The sequence below is a fragment of the Dasypus novemcinctus genome, chromosome 15, assembly GCF_030445035.2.
Source record: "Dasypus novemcinctus isolate mDasNov1 chromosome 15, mDasNov1.1.hap2, whole genome shotgun sequence".
NCBI classification, from domain to species: domain Eukaryota; kingdom Metazoa; phylum Chordata; class Mammalia; order Cingulata; family Dasypodidae; genus Dasypus; species Dasypus novemcinctus.
Genome location: NC_080687.1, coordinates 23,784,983 through 23,801,462, shown reverse-complemented (window position 1 = coordinate 23,801,462; position 16,480 = coordinate 23,784,983). Strand labels below are relative to the sequence as shown.

General features: G+C 41.2%; 2 protein-coding genes across 3 annotated transcripts in view; one reads left to right on the top strand and one right to left on the bottom strand.

The window, feature by feature from the left end:
* COL4A1 (collagen type IV alpha 1 chain) overlaps positions 1-13,223 on the bottom strand; it is a 156,769-nt gene extending 143,546 nt beyond the window's left edge. Inside the window, exon 1 of the mRNA XM_004447022.5 lies at positions 13,090-13,223. Within this exon, the coding sequence (XP_004447079.2) occupies positions 13,090-13,173 (84 nt within the window). The 5' untranslated portion in view covers positions 13,174-13,223. The remainder of the gene's footprint in view (positions 1-13,089) is intronic.
* Positions 13,224-13,310: 87 nt separating this feature from the next.
* The window catches only part of COL4A2 (collagen type IV alpha 2 chain), a 218,523-nt gene continuing 215,353 nt past the window's right edge, over positions 13,311-16,480 (top strand). The window contains exons 1-3 of one of the 2 annotated variants that reach the window (XM_058276427.1): positions 13,311-13,440; positions 14,069-14,152; positions 14,280-14,334. In XM_058276427.1, the coding sequence (XP_058132410.1) occupies positions 14,109-14,152; positions 14,280-14,334 (99 nt within the window). In that variant the 5' untranslated portion in view covers positions 13,311-13,440; positions 14,069-14,108. Of the gene's footprint in view, positions 13,441-13,568; positions 13,764-14,068; positions 14,153-14,279; positions 14,335-16,480 lie in introns of those variants that run through there. The other variant, XM_004447021.5, reaches the window with a different exon arrangement.

Here is a 16,480-nt window from a genome sequence, read left to right as displayed (position 1 = left end):
TGCAGACTATTTCATTAACAGCAGCACAAAATCCACTGCACCTTTTCATAAAAACACTTTCCATCTTGTCTTCTTAGAAGCATTTCTCTTATGGATCAGGCAGTTTCTGTTAGTGGGATTTTGTACTTTTCTCCCAACCAGTTTTAAGAGCTCTGAAATGGGCCAAACTGCAGATGAATGGATTCTACATTCATCTCCAAATTTCAATTTCTCTAGCATAGCCATACCAATTAATTAGTCCATCAACAAGGACTTGCTGAACATAAATTGTATATAATGATGTTGGCATATTGCGCTACTTACTGAGGGGCACAGAGAAAGAAATTGAAATACAGCTGAAATGATGAGGTTTGTACATATGTAAAGGTAATTAAGGGCTCCAGGAAATAAGCCAGAAGTGCCAAATATTTCATAGAGACAATAAGAATCATGTTTGCCAACATTGTCTTCCTTGACCAATTTTCCCATCAGCCTCAGAAGTGCTGCATCCTGCCTCTAAGAGCCATTACTTGGGAGGCATTGTCAAATTTAGCTCCATTCTTATTCACTGTCAAATTCTGGAGCTTTTCCCTCGGTAAATCTTTTTCAACAGGTCTCACTATAAAAATAAGCTACCAAATATCTCTAGTCCAGTAGTTTTTAGCATTTATCTCTGTGAGAATATGGAGTTGCCTCCTTAAAAATATACTTAGGCATAGACGCATTAAAATTTGAATAGAATTTCAAGGGGTTCATGGATACCCCAAATATAGAAGCCATTCTCTGATCTAAACTATATTTTCTTATATCTCAATCTTTTATAAGACTCAAATTTGCAGATGGGTATCCCAAACTACTTTTTTTTTTAAGGAGGTATCAGGGATTGAACTCAAGACCTTGTCACATGGAAAGCAGGCACTCAACCACTGAACTACATCCACTCCCCAATGAGAATTGTGTTTTTTGGGGTTTTTTGTTTGTTTTTAGGAGGTACCAGGGATCAAACCCAGGACCTTGTACATGGCAAATGGATGCTCAATCACTTGAGCTACATTCACTCCCCTCCCAAACTACCTTCTAATCTTAATTTATTTTAACCAGAAAGAGAAATGGGACTAAATGTTGTGAAGGCCTAGGCTGGAAGGTAGTTTTATCCTTCTCTGTTCATCCAAGGTACCCTTCATGTCGCCCCTCACTCAGGCCTCCAATCACCTGGGGCAGCAGTTCTGCCCACTGCTAATTCACCGCATAGACCCAGGGTAGGGAAGAGGGATAGAAACTCAGTGGATAATTACTGGCAGGTACAGTCAGGGGGTCATCAAAGACAGTTAACTCAGTACAGAGGATTAGGAGAAACACAGTGTGTCCAGGGTTATTACCAACAGGTCAAAGGTAACCGCTGGAATACTCTATGCCACTTAGTGCTAAAGAAGGCGCACCTCATACTCACAGGGGGGCACTAGAATAGGAAAAACTCAATTCTCACCTAGACCTCTTCTCCAGAGTTCTCCTGAAAGTATTTACAGTCAGTCCTTCAATTGGTGATAAATGCTGAATTCCATTAGACATTAAACCTGCAAGAATGTTTCATCCAGCACAGGACCCAGACACCAGCCTAACAGGGTGATGAGCCTCAAGTCCTGCTCTCTTCTGTTACACTCTCCACCCAGTGTCCCAAAGTGGGCTTGGCCCACACATGCAAATTAGCAAAGTCCCAAAGCTATGAATAAATAAGGCCAAAGGTGTGTAAAGGGGTAGTATGTAAAGAAATATCTGCTCTGGACTTCTTCAGTCTGCCAAAGCTTATAGCTCTGGCAATCTATTGCATCTATCTGTAAGGCTACTGATAATGAGATGCTCAACCTAATTATTTTGCTTTGCAAGCATAACTTTCAAGTTAATACTACATAAAAGCAAATTACACAGTAGTTAGTAGTTACTGTCTATCACATGTCATTCTGACTTAAGGTCAAAAGTGATTCTGCTCAGTTACGGCAGATATAGCTCAGATATGACAACCCGGATTCAGAATGCCTTTTCAAATACAATGTTTGGACACATTGGCCTTACCAGCTGATCTTACCTCTTCTTCACTCTCTTACACTTGAAGGAGACAATTACCAATTAACAAATTAAGTTAAGGGTCATTTCTATCATTATTCCCCACCAAAAAGGCTCTGTAACATAATACATTTCATCAGAGATTTTTACATTATACCTTTTTCTCTTATTAATAGCTTTTCACAGTTGGCAAGATAATATGCTACATGTACTGCCAACTGTCTAGGATAATTTGTCAACACACTTTGCCAAGAACTTTTGCCTGGGTTTTCTTCTTTACACCACTGAGAATTTTCAAGGAAACTTAATCTACATGTTTCTTAGCTCACAAATTAGATTTGTTTTGCCCAGGAAACCTGGTAAATCTTGGTCCTTGGAACAAGACTTCAATCCTCCCCCCACCTCCCCAAGAAAAGGGTTCAAGTGCTAATTGTGACCAGAAGCCTTCCAGGTTCAATTAAGTGTTGAGTCTGGAAAACCAGCTCTTCATTTCCTGGTGTTGTCACGCATGGTAAGAGCCTGACCTGTGAAGGCTGCTGTTGTGCGTGATCACTTGTATGTTTTGGCACTAGGTCTTCAGGGTATGTCTACCGCTGGCTACAAAAGCATCTCTTTGTGATTGTTTTCCTCAAGCCTCTTAACACAGGATCCCACTGACTCGGTCATAGAGACAATGCATATTTTAAGGCAAAGGACAGTATTTTCACGTGATCTTTGTTGTGACACATGCCAATCTCATCAAAATGCCTGAAAATCATGCACACTGTAGAAACGGATTGCTTTTTGAAGTCTCCATCCCATTCTTCCATCCAGCATTTCCACATCTGATGCCCTCACCAACCCTAAATCCAAGTAGTTTTTCCAATTGCTAGCTTTGCATACTTCCCGGGACAGAGAAGGGAACAAAACTAAGTCATTTCATATTCCAAAGATATTTTTAAATTTCTGAAAAATGGGACAACACTAAATGTCTGTTAGTATCATGGCTGCACTTTAGAGATACAAAGTAGATACAATTTCTGATAAAGGACTTCGAGTCTCTTCCTTATATTTAGAACTCTTTTAACAAAATTAAATGTCTGAGGCTATGTCATCCCTAAATGAACAAAGAGGAATAACTTTTTTTAATAGTTTCTAGTTCAGCATGATGAACTCCAAAATTTGTATGTTTGTCTTGATTCTATAAACAATCTTCAAGGGCAGCAACTTTTGTCTGTTTTGTTCCACCAGCCTAGAATAGGCTGTGCAATATATATTACATGAATGAATGAATGAATGTCATAAAATACATACAATCTCATTTTTGTGGAGTTTGTTTATAGATATTTTAATTGAAAGTACTTAATATGTAAAAGCCCTGGTATCCTATAAATGAGCATTTCAAGTAAAAATGGACAGACTCATTTCCCTAAGACATATACAGACCTCAGCAGAAAGACTCTTTATCAAGATAAATGAGACTATCCCATTTTTAAAGCCTTTTAATGGATAAACACACTCAATCTGTCAGTGTGTTTAGATTTTCTTCTTAGGCTCTCCCAATATATGGATTTCTGACCGCCGCCTAAGGTGAATTCTAAAATGGGCCTAGGCAGCAAATGTTTATAAGAAGCTCCGCCTCTGTTGCCACACCAGCATTTTCTATAATGGAAAATGTCAGAGCCAATGCAGACAAAGACAAAGACTTTCCAATATTAGATCAAACCCAGGCTACACATAAAATTTATCACACTGAGAGGGAGCTGCCATTTATATCTGTCTCCATAACTACACTCACACCACAGCAGCTCACCGATCTACATGACTGCTGGCTTAACTGCTGCAGCTAAAATAAGGAGCAAAAACTACAGGAGATGAGCTATGTTATGAGGGATTTATTTGAAGTGATAAATCAATAACTAAAATATGGGGTTGCCATCTTCAGAGCAATCAATTTTGGACATAGTCGATGATTTGGTGGAAAATCACATGAGCCAATTTTAAGACTGCAAAATGCGGAAGGAGGACAAAAACAATATGAATCTGAGAAGCCGAGGAAATAATTCCTTGACAGCCCTACATTTCTCATGCTAAGGATGACGACCTTTCCCAATTTGCCAAGATACATTGGCTCTAAATTTACCAAGATAAAGGTCTCTAAAGTGACTCTTTTCTTGTATAATGTTCTATGAAACTATTATATTTTTCCATTAATCCTTAAAAGGGGAAAAAATCTACAGAAAACGCTCCCTTCTGAGTGTCTATAAAATACCAAATGTCAGAATATCTTACGAGTTTGAAACTACAATAACGTGGCCACTTCCTACATGACGTCACTGCAGTGTACTTTATTTTAATTTGCTTGTTAGTTTTATTTTCTTCATGCTGTATCTCTATAATCCATTAATAGGCGACAACCTCCATAAAAGAAGAGAAATATCTAAGGTCAAAAGAAAGAATAAAAAATAATGAACAACAGAATTTTCTTTAAAAGTTTTAAAAATCTGAATTCCAGAATAAAAAAATATAACACATAAACCTCAAAGATCGTCTCCTGCCCAGGACCCACCTTAATTGTGTTCTGCCTTTGGCCAGTTACTAAGCAAATATCTGAACCCTTTCTCAAGAGGTGGGTGGGCTTGAACCAAGCACAAAAGACAGCAAAACTCTGACTTCAAATAGATCAATCACAAGAAACAATGTTGCATTCTCTGAAGAGGAAACAAGGACCACAGAGAATCAGTTGTAGACACCAGCTTTCACCCCTTCCGGTCAGCCAGTTTCTCTCCAAAGGAAGTTTTGAGAGTCCCCTTCCCAACACTGCACATGCTTGCTTGTTGGATCCCTTCTAAATTACACCACAGGATCGGACTGGACCTGTTGGCAGTAACAACCATCAATAACAAAAGAAATGAGAATTGGGAGAACCATTTTAAAAGCAGTGGTTCACCTGCAAATTGAGTGGCAATCTACTGTCCCAGAGTGACATAGTTCTACCCAGCTCTGCTTTCTAAAAATGAAGAGACTAGACTAGATCTATGCTCTCCAGACCAGCAGCACCAGTGTAACCTGGGACCTTGTTAGAAGTGCAGATTCTCGGGTGCATCTCAGACCTGCCGGATCAGAAACCCTGGGGTGGGGCCCAGCACTGCAGTTCATCAAGCCCTCTAGGTGATCCTGATGAGAGCGCAAGTCTGAGAACCACTGATTTAGATGATATAGTCGCTTTCAGCCTTAAGATGCCTTGAGTATCTACCTAGTATTCCACTCATTCCTTTTAATTTATTATTTAATTTAACAAACACTTAGAACAGTGCCTAGCGTGTAGCAAGCACTTTATGAAAGTATTACAAACTTTAACTCATTTAATCCTCGTAAATATCTTATACACGGGCACTGTTAGCATCCCCATTTTACAGATGAGGAAACGAGCAGAGAGGAATAGGTAACGTGCCCAATGTCACTCAGTAAGGACCAAAGCTGGGATTCAAACCCAAGCCAACAGAGCTCTTGTGTCATTGGGCTAAACGGCAAGGCCTGCTACCTCTTGCAGGGTGGATGTGTCATGGCATTATCTTCTCTCTAGATGTATTTGAAACATCATAATTGCCTTCTCAAAATGTGTTTCCTTCTGCCCCTTTAATGCAAACATCTTATGGAAATAGACTTTTATTTTGCCTGGTTTTACTTCAGGGTCCTTGAAATTAAGTACACAGTACAATGACTTCTATTTAAGACACACAGTTAAAGTGTTTTTCAAATGGATATTACAAAAATGTCTGAAACTCTAGGTTCTTTGTTCTATTACCCTAAAAACCCTGACACATTATGGGTGACAATGATAATAATAATATCACCTTAAATCAAGACCTAAAGTAGGAATAGTCTGGACCTAGCAAACGTGTTTCATGCAAATCAGTAACAACTATATGACACTAAAATTTTATTGTATTCTCTGAAAAATTATAAAATGAAATTAGAAAGTTAAAAATAATAATGAAAAGGAGTTGCTTACAATTAAGCAATATTTTAAAGCTGATGCACTTGGATGATTTGGAAATGAATGTTCCTGTGTTCAAAAATAATCATTGATAACATAAAAGGATAATTGTGGGTCTTTTTTGTGAACCTGTTGATTGTTTTCATATTATAACAATGATAGGCTTATTTTATAAAAATTTTGTTTAGAGACGTAGTAGCCAAATCTTCCACTGATTAAATTGTACTTTCTTTTTTTTTTAAACTTTTATTATTAAAATTATTTATTTATTTTTAAAAATTACATTCAAAAAATATGAGGTCCCAATCAACCCCACCGCCCCCACCCCCCACTCCCCCCACAGCAACACTCTCTTTCTTTAGTAGAAAAGGTAAAATACCAAAATTTAGCATTGGGCTTATTTGTAACATTCTGAAATATGAATACTAGCTTTTTAGATTCAAAAATTCCCTTAATGATGAGCTTTAGGTAAAAAGATTTATGTTTCTGAAGTGAAGATACACATTTTAAAATGCAATTATACTATGAATATTCAAAACCTCTAGGTAAGTGAATGGCTGCTGGGAAAGGTCATGGAAATAGTTTTGGAAACCTTGAATTACAGTTAGGAAAGACTATGTTTTCTTCTTCACAAAAGGTTATTGTAATTTTGTAAAGCAGAAACTTTGAAAATAAGATTTTCTACCATTTTAATTAAATATCAAATACATAAAAATTACATCTCCAAATATTCTGCTGAGCTGGACAATGTTTATTTAAATCAGCTAATCTCTCTGTGAGTGAATATACAAGTGGCTTCTCCAGTTGGTGTATTTGGTTAAATGACAATAGAGCAAATGATATCAAACTGGATTCTTCCAGGTCAGACAAGACTTCTTGCTAATATCTGAATAACAGAAATTGCCAGGGAATGCCAAAATATGTATTTGGTAATAAATAACGGCAATTCCAGAACTAATTAAAAAGTACTAATTCCAAGAGCAATAGATGAGGAGGTTGCCTAATTGTTCCTTATCAAGCAAGAACTTATACAATCAACAAACACACAAAAGCCAGCAGGTCATTTAAAATGTTGCTTTAATATCTAATTTGGATACTTTGCATTTGTCATTTAATTTATTACAAATCAAGTAAGATTTAGAACTCAGATAACATTAAATTTTATTATAGCGTGCAAATTCAAAATCAAATCTATTAAAGCTTCAACAAAGTATTACTAAGCCAAGGAATAAACTATTTACATACCAAGCTCGGCACTGTATATATTTCCAAATCATGTTTAGTCTGTGGTGGAATATCTACTACAAATACCAAATTATGGGAAGCACCTTGGTTTGGCTTTTCTATGTTCTCTAAGGGATCAACAACATACTATGTAATATAATTTACCTGTGCCATGACATAGCATGCTCGAGGACTCTCCTGAGGGGTCCTATGTGAATAGCAGCAGCAAAAAAAAATTTGAACCAAATACAAGCAATTAATGATTTCCTCCTATGTGTCAGACATGGAGGAGAACAGGGCATTTAAAAGATATGTCAGTAAGCATCTTACAATCTGATAAAGAAGTAAGACCAAACATACATAAAATGATGTGCTACCAAGTCATGTGGTAGTAATAGCTGCCAACATCTATTCTGAGTTTACTATGCACCAGCCTTCAGATGCAAAAATTCACTTTCTGACCAACTTGAAGGTTTTTGTAGACATTGTGATTATTCTCATTTTATGGATTAGGGACCCAAAGTACAAAGAAATTACATAGTCACAGAATGACAGAGTGTGGATGTTATTTTTTAATCTAGATACTGCAACTCTGATTTTAGAGAAGATTGCATGGAGAAGGTACAACCTGAGAACTGTTTTAAGAGAGTCAGTAGAATTAAAGTTAGCAAATGGATCAGCTAACCTCTTCCTGAGTGAATTTGCAAGTGGCTTCCCCAATTGTTGGCGAGAGAGCAGGAAGAATTAAAGTGGCTTCTGTGAAACACAAAGGCCAGACTATAGGACAGCTACCAATGTTATATTCAGGGGAGCAGTGAGGAATCAGACCAGACCCATTCAATCGATTCCTACTGTAACAGGCATGGAAAGCCAATCCAAAGAGATCACAGGTAGGTGTCATCAGATCCTGAACAGAGGAATTACATGGTTATAAACGAGATGCCTGAAGACAATCGGCCTTACCATATCTTGGTGAGAATAAGAGGTTGAAAGGAGAAGCACAAGCTGGGAGGGTTTATAATAATCCTGGCACAAGGTGAGTAGGCCTGAAAAGAGGTGAGGACCATGGGAAGAGAAAGCCAAGGGTAAATCAGAACGTATGTCAGATGAAGAGATCATAGACTTTATGACTGAGTAGACATGGAAGTTAAAACAGAGGGAATAGGTGAATCTCAAGATGGAGTCCAAGGTCTCTAGGCTTCAGAAGAAAATGGTGGTACCAGTGATGAAAATGGGAGAGTTGGGAAGGGCAGTTGGATTGGATCAAAGATAAAAAATTTAGTGTGGAGTATGGGTGCCAAATCTCAACTTACAGGAGGACAGCCAAGAGGAGATATCTCAGGAAAATTTGAGAATACTGGATTGGAGTTCAAGACAGGCTCGGGGTCATCTTCAGGGAATGATAATCAACCATGGAAGTAAAGCCCCCAAAGTAGAGGAGGTAGAGAGCACAGACCAAAAAGAGAAGCACGCTGAGACCTATCCCTATGGCAAACCACATTGAGGGGTTAGAAAGAGGAAGACAAACAGAGAAATTACAGAAAAACTGGTATAAATGCATATCAAAGAAATTAAAACCATAAGAACAATGGAGGAGAAACACAGGATAGAACCAGTTCTTTGTGTACCAGACTACAAGAATATTAACCAAAAAGTAATCCTTATAGTATTAAACTCCTCATAAGATAGTTATACTTAAAACATGTTCTGGTTTATATTCTTCTCCATTGTATGCATAAGAATGGTAGGAATATGTCTTTTGTATTGTTCTATAGTTGACATTTTTAGTGATTGCTGAATAATAGCAGGAAGAACAATGCTCTAATGATATTATTTTTGGCATTCTATTGTTGCTTTTGCTTATTCTAGCCCCAAAACTCTAAATACCAAACCTTCTTGAGACATTTTAATGAGGTTAATCCTTTTTTCAACTTCTAGAACAATTGTTATAACAAACATAAAACATACAACAAATTTGTTTTGTTCACCAAAGCAAGTGTCATAATTTCACTACCTTTTTGATGCCCTCCTTGTTTCTAAAAGGATTTGTTTAAAGAGCATTCTTTTGTCTGCAGAAGAATCTCTTAACTGAATAACTGAACTTGTTAAGTTATGACCATCCTTACTAGTTCCAAGAAATTTGCCGACAGTCTTGTTAATGAATAATGTAGGGTTTTGTGAATTCCCTCCTGCCCTTGCCCAAGAGAGGGTAGGTTTTCTAGGTCAGTTCCTAAAGGCACTCCTGCCTAGAATCATTCATCCATGCTGCAACTTTCCAAATACCCCAGCATACCTGCAGTCGTGGAGAAAGGGGAGGTCACTGAAGACTGGGTCTCAGTTGGAGCTGTGTGCTTCTTTGAGCTGTTCTCCTAAAACTTGACCCACAATTTCTTTTTACACCTCTTATAAGTTCAGCTACCAAGATGGTTAATAATGGAAATGATGAAATCTTGTTTCTCAAAGGAGAGAACTTTAGGGTCATCTGGAAATGCAAAGGCTCTTGGACTTGAGATAGGACAGACAGAATTATCATACCTTTTGCTATGACACATCATAGTAATATAGTTTCTATTTCTTTCTCAGATTCAGATGTCCTCTGGAAGTTTTGAGTTCCCCAGAATTGGTTAAGTGCTTCTGTGGTCCTTTATTTACCTTGATTTTAGCATTTACCAGTCTGAGCTGTATTTGCCTGTTTCTTTCTTAATATCTCTTGCCAGACTGTGATCCCTTGAGGGAGAGAGTGGGTCTCACTCAAAGTTGTACTCCCAGCACCTGGCAAAGTGTATGGCACAAAGGAGGCACTCAGTATGTATCTGTGGAAAGAAGGAAGGAAGAAATGGATTCCTGTGATCTGTCCAAGGAAACTGAAGTTAAGTGAGTCCTCCAAGCTCATCTTCTTAATAAAAGCACCCATGAAATTTAGGATCCTCTTGCCCCTAAACCACACTCTGTGTGTGTATGTGTTTGTGTGTGTCTGCGTATGTGTGGCTAATTTATACCACTCATAATTCAGTCAGGGAGCTCAATCTTATGTGCATAATTTATGTAAACTGTTTCTTCAGTTTGGTAATAGAGTACCTTTGCTTCACCTTAATTCAATTCCATAAATAAAGGACACTATGATTTGGACTATACTTTCACCAATATCATTTCCAAGATTTGGGGTTGATTCATGGGTATTTGGGACTAAATCAGAAATTAGCCTTCTCATTTCTAGCAGAACATGGTCCATGCTTGCATGGGAATTAAGTCTCATTTAATTTGAACTCCAAGTCACTCACACCCAGGAGCAGACACTAATATTTCGGAGATGCCAATATTTCTATGTAGACATCGCCACACTTAGGGGAAAGTTCACATTTCTAGTTCTGAGAAATTATTTAAGAAACATCACAATGGAACAAGTTTTGGGCGGGGGTTGAAGGCTGTAGAAAGAACAACTCAGTTCAGCTTAATATAACTACATGTCTAAGAACAGAAGTTACTAGTAATCATAACACTACAGGCACTGTTTTGTCTTGAGCCAGCACTCTATTTCTCCTTTCTTGCTTAAGAAAAAAAAGTTGTGGAGGAATGAAATCATTTAGGAAATCCATGTGCTACCAAATGAATAGTATGGTCATAACAAATATGGTCAAATATAAAATCAAACATCTTTTCAGGTGACATAAAAGAGGATAATTTGTGCCTGGAACACAGCAGGTGATATTTGGATGTGTAAATGCCAGTAAAGCATGATTCAGAACATCTAAAAGAGCAGGTAATACAGGAATCATTCATATTGGCTTCTGAATTAGGATTTGATTGATTAGCAGCATTTTATCAATCAGGTTATATTTTAAATGTCATTTGCTTGGATCAATACCGAAGTTATTTCAACTTTTTTTGGCAAACCTAACCTTAGAAGGAGGCCTGAAAAGTGAAACAAATTTAAAAATTAGCCAGATTGAAAATTTAAGTTGTTTATGTTTTTAAATGGATTTTTTTACACATGTAAATAAATTTTCTCTTTCTACATAAGCCAGAAAAAATACAGTGCAATGATTAATGTCTGTTGGTTCACCTGATGTTTGGAGAATTCCAGCATGTCAACACTTTAAAAACACTTTAACACCTTATGGTATAGGGCAAAGCCAGTGGACATGGTAGCATACTTGGACTTCAGAGAATAATAAGGGAATCATGATAATACCTAAACTCAAGATTAATTAGTTTGATTTGCCATGTAAGAATGTAAGAAGAATTTTCATAAGTGAGTGGCTCATTTTTTAAAATCCTTGCTTTTTGAAAAGCTACTTCTTACAAAGCTTTGCTTTGCTAGCACTAAGCAATCAGAAAATATAGGTCCAAATAGAGGTTTATATTTCCAAATAAGAACTTACTTACTCTGATTTGTCTTAGCATTAGATTTAGCAAGCTCTGCTTCAGTGTTATATCTTTCGGTCAATAATATAGACCAAAAAAAACCCACGAAAGTTCTCCAGTCTACTTTTTTGAAAGTATTTTGTCATCATCACCAAAGAGTGATGATGCCAAGACCATAGTGCTTGGCTAGACTCTGGACTGGGAGAAATAATCTGAAGTTAATTGCTGGTATAATCATTAGTCCTTTGGCTATCCAATGAAGGAGGTTTAAATTGTGAGATGTGTGTATATTACCAATTTATTCTGGCATGCAATAGTTAATAATTTATATACAGTTAAGTGTTGTGAGTGAATATAATTCTTCCACAAGAAAATTTAAAAAAAAAAAAAAAAAACTAAGTGTGAATATACAAGAATAAGATTTGAAGCAGTAAAAGAGTGGGTGTGGGAACTCTGACAAGTAGCAAAATCATTTTTAAGCATTTAAGGAGAAAAAATGCAAAATGTGTTTAGAAGCCACACCTTTATGGGCTTTTGGACTACATGGCCTATGACACGGGGAAACAGCTGAGATTTTTTATCCTGTCTGAAGGGAAGGAATAAAAGGAAAGAACAACAGTTCACATCAAGGTCCAGAGCTGGAAGCGTTGACTCCTACAAACTGATCTCCCAGAATCTTTCTGGGCAAGCACATAGCCAGAGGAAATGAAAACTAGGAAAACAAATTGTACATAGAACAATGAGATGTGGTTTCATTTTGATTTTACACTCAAATATACAAATGTGGTTAAAATTTTTAATTTAAAAATATTAATAAAAAGCAACAGAATACGGTAAGTTTCGGATTTTTCTTAAAACATGCAAGTACAGAAGAGTTCTACTTCTGTTCTTGAGCGTGCTGTAGTAACAGAAAAGTCAAGTCGTGGGAAAGCAAAGATACAGCTGTTTCCAGGCAAATGGCCCAGAACTGGTTCCAGCACCAACCGAGTCTCCAAAGAACGAGAGAAACACGCCCAAAGCAACTCACGAGCGCATGTGTGTGTGACTTTGGGCAGCGTGGGGTGCGCGCATCCACTTCAGTCCGGACCCACTCGGGCACCCGCGACAGGGGAAGACGCCCAGACGCTGAGCGCCACCCGGATGCCGGTTCAAATCCCGCTCGGCTCCGGGGCACCCTTTCATTCCACCACAGTGCGCGCTAAGCTGGCGCCTCACTTCCCTGGGCCCCAGAGGAGTTCCCTAACTACCCCCTACCCGACTTAAAACAAAGAGGGCTCTGTAATGGATGCGCTGTCGCAGCCGACAGAGAGCAAACCCGGGGAACGGCCCGGAGAAATGCACCTTGCCCTGCCACACGCGGGCCCGGGTGCCGTCCCGCAAGGGGCAGCCTGGCGGCTCCGGGGAAGGGACAAAAGAGGCTGTGAGGAGCGGGCGGGCCGAGGGTGGGGAGGATGGGGAGCGGGCGCCGGTCAGGAACTCACCTTCGCGGCCACTCGGCTGTGCTCCTCGTGGAGCAGGAGGGTGGCGAACAGCAGCCACGGCCAGACGCGGAGCCGAGGCCCCATGGTCCCGCGCCCGGGGGCGGCGGCGGCGGCGGCGGCGGGCGGGGAGCTCAGCGAGCGGCGCCCCGGCGGCGGGCGAGGCGCTCTGGCAGCGGCGGGCGGGTCACTCTCGGAGAGCCCGGGCGCAAGCGCTGCGCATCGTCCCGGGCGCTGCTGCTCAGAGTGGCAGACTTGAGAGTGGCTCGCGGAGCTCCCCCAATTTGTTGGCGCTGCCCCCTCCCCCCGGCAGTGCGCGGGCGGCGTTTCAAATGGGAGGACCCTGAGACGCGGGTAAGAGGGAGAGGGAGCGCGCAGGCGAGGGAAGAGCTGCTGCTGCGGGCCAGGAAGTCAGGGCTCTGCGCCTCTCCCGGCGGCTCCCCGGGCGCCCCGACACCCCAGCGCCTCCCCGGGAGGCGCGCACTGAGCGGGGCCCAGTCGCTCGCTCGCCGCGGGCTGCAGGGCAGGGAGGGGAGGGCGCGCGAGCAGGGAGGCCGGCGCTGAGGGGGTGGGGAGAGCGGGCGCGCTGTTTGTGTGCGGTCGCCTCTCGCCCGCGGCCGCGGCTTCGAGACTCGGTTCTGGAAGGGGATATGTGCCCCTGAAGCCTGGCCAGGAAGGTGAGTGTGAACCCCCGGGCACAGAGCTGTGGGGGCCCGAGGGCGCGGCCTCGGACTTCGGGGGCGCCCTTTTGCAGGTTTGGGCTGCGTGTCTTTTAGTTAGAGTGGAGGAGGAGGAGCGGTGGGGACAGAGTATAGCGGAGTGGCAAGGCTCCCCTTTTTCTCTGTAGTCATGGGACAGTTCTATAGCCAGCCTTGAAAGGAGGCGGTAGAGCGCACCCCGATGCCCACAGATAGAGACCAGCAGTGTGGAGGCACGCCCTCCCCATCCCCTCACCAAACCCGCTTTGTCTCTTGCCTTCCAGACTCGGAGGCACCCGGAGCCCAAGTGGCCAGATTGAGAGCATGGGTCGAGCCCCGTGCGCGGCGTCCGGCCCTGCCCTGCGGCGGTAAGAGACATTCTGCCCTGGTGCTACGGGTCCCTCGCGGGAGGGCCTCCCCTCTTTAACTGGAAGGACTTGAGGGGCCAGGCGAGAGGCCCATGTTCACGTTGCCCTTCCTCCCCCTCCCATCCAGGTGGCTGCTGCTGGGGGCCGTGACTGTGGGGTTCTTGGTGCAGAGCGTCCTGGCGGTAAGTCCTGGCTCCAGTTCCCCGCTCCTTGGTTTCGCGCGCTCGAGAGTGGTTGGTCCATTCCAGTGGCATTACCTGCAGGCAGCTCGAGTGCGCTCACCTGCGTGTGTGTTCCCCTCCGGCCCCTACCCATCCCCGGCAGAGCCTGCATTCCCTAATGCAACTTCTCTAGGTTTTCTGGCCTTCCCAGCTTCAGACCTGAACTTTACAAGCCTTGGCTCTTCCACCGCAATGAATAATTTAAAACGTAGCCTCAGGCCATCCTTTTCATTTGAGGCAAGCCCCAATCTTAGGAGCCGGGGAGAGTGCCAGTCACGTGGCGATAAGGCAGTATGGTTAAGGGCCAGAAAAGCTTTGCCGGAACTCTGTCATTGGCAGAGTTTGAAATTTTCTTTCCCTCAGATGAGAAGCTTTGGGGGAATGGGCGGAGCCAGGAGGAGAACTAGACAACACTGTATTTCATTTTAACCATTGAGAGAGAACAATGAAAGAACACAACCGGGTTTGTCCCAAGTGGTTGTCTGGCCCTAGCAGGGCCACAGGTAATAGCGCTGCCCCTGCTCATTGAGCACACACCCCCCTCAGCAGCCGTTCTATTCAAAGCCGCTCTGCCAATATTGTTGATTGCGTCTGGTGACTAGCACTATAGGGTTTTAGAGTTTTTTCTGTTTAAATAGTAGGAGCTACTTTTAATGAACTCTGCTGGAATCGTGGCTAACTTGCCATAGGTTTGATAGTCATCTTCAACTGAGGACAAATATGTTCAAACAGGACCAAAATTTGAATTTGCACGGAGTCTGCAGCCTCTTATATTTACTTTCTGTAGCACCTGTTTGCACCAAGATGAAACACTATGGGAGGTATCCTCCCCCCTTCAGTTTCCACATTGTTATAAAATACATACATGGACTATGGGGAAGCTCTTTTAGTGGTTTGATTTAAACTCTGCTGTTTTATTTTCACATTGTTCTGTCCTAACAGTAAAATCAAAAAGGATTTTAAAGGTATTAAGTGAGGAGGACTGTCCTAGCTAGGGAAAGAACCACTTTAACTTCGCTTTTTCTGCTGCTTTTCATTCAGGTTCAGGTTCCAGAGAGGGAAATAAGAGGAAGAGCTCAGAGACTTTCATCAAAATAATTCAGGCCCAAGTTTTCTGAAGGCTCAGAGCTGTCTGTCTGTCCTTACCACATATCCTGATTTTAAAGTCAGAACCTAGATCTTTGAACCTACCCATTTGCTCTGCTGGGCCTTTATGCTAATATTATATAAGGGGCCAGTAGCAATGTTTAGCTATAGGTAAAAATATATAGATGTATACACACACATTCAAAGAAGGAGGAGATCCTTAGAATGTGCAAAAATTATTGAACGTATGAGTGTGTTGGTTGTCCTGACACTCAAATGCCTTCATCCCCTAGAACCACTTTTGTAATATCAGTGTTTTCAGTTCTGAGGATGATGGGAGCCACTGGAATTCTTATCTGGGTCTAATTTTACAATCGGTGGAAAGGTCTTCATGTCAGAAAACCTAGGTCCTACACCTCTCTGCCCTTTGTCAGGAATCTTAGATGAAGCTCATAAATTCTGAGTCGGTTTCCTCACTTTGAAAAAGAACTGAAGATGAGATAGTCATAGAGTCCAAGTGCCTTCTTACATATAATACACCTTCCTCTAAAACTTCTTATTTCCTCAGACTCACCCTTAGCCTTTTTGACTCTCACTGGTCCTTAAATGTGACAAAGATCTTCTACAACTGAGTCACCTGGAAAGTCTTGTTAAAAATTCAGATCTTCTGATCAGAGTTTCTGGGGCAGAGCCCACTTGATGCAAATGTTTGGGAATCAGTGAGCCAGAGTATTGGTTAGGGAGGCAATTGGGGTCTCTTGCCAATTTATTTTATTTCTTGGGACTTTACATAATCTGCAAATGAAAACATAAATATTTTTAAATGATTTTACTAGAGACACATAATAAGTATTGTTCAATAGAAATAGAAATTTTTTATGTTCAACGAATGAGTTGATGTTCTACTCACTAACTTCTTATTGACCACTGGCTTTAATCAATGTCACTCATGAAACAATGCATTGATCCTTAGCTATATTCATTTAAAGATCTTTCTTAATTGTGGCAAGTTCAGCTTCTT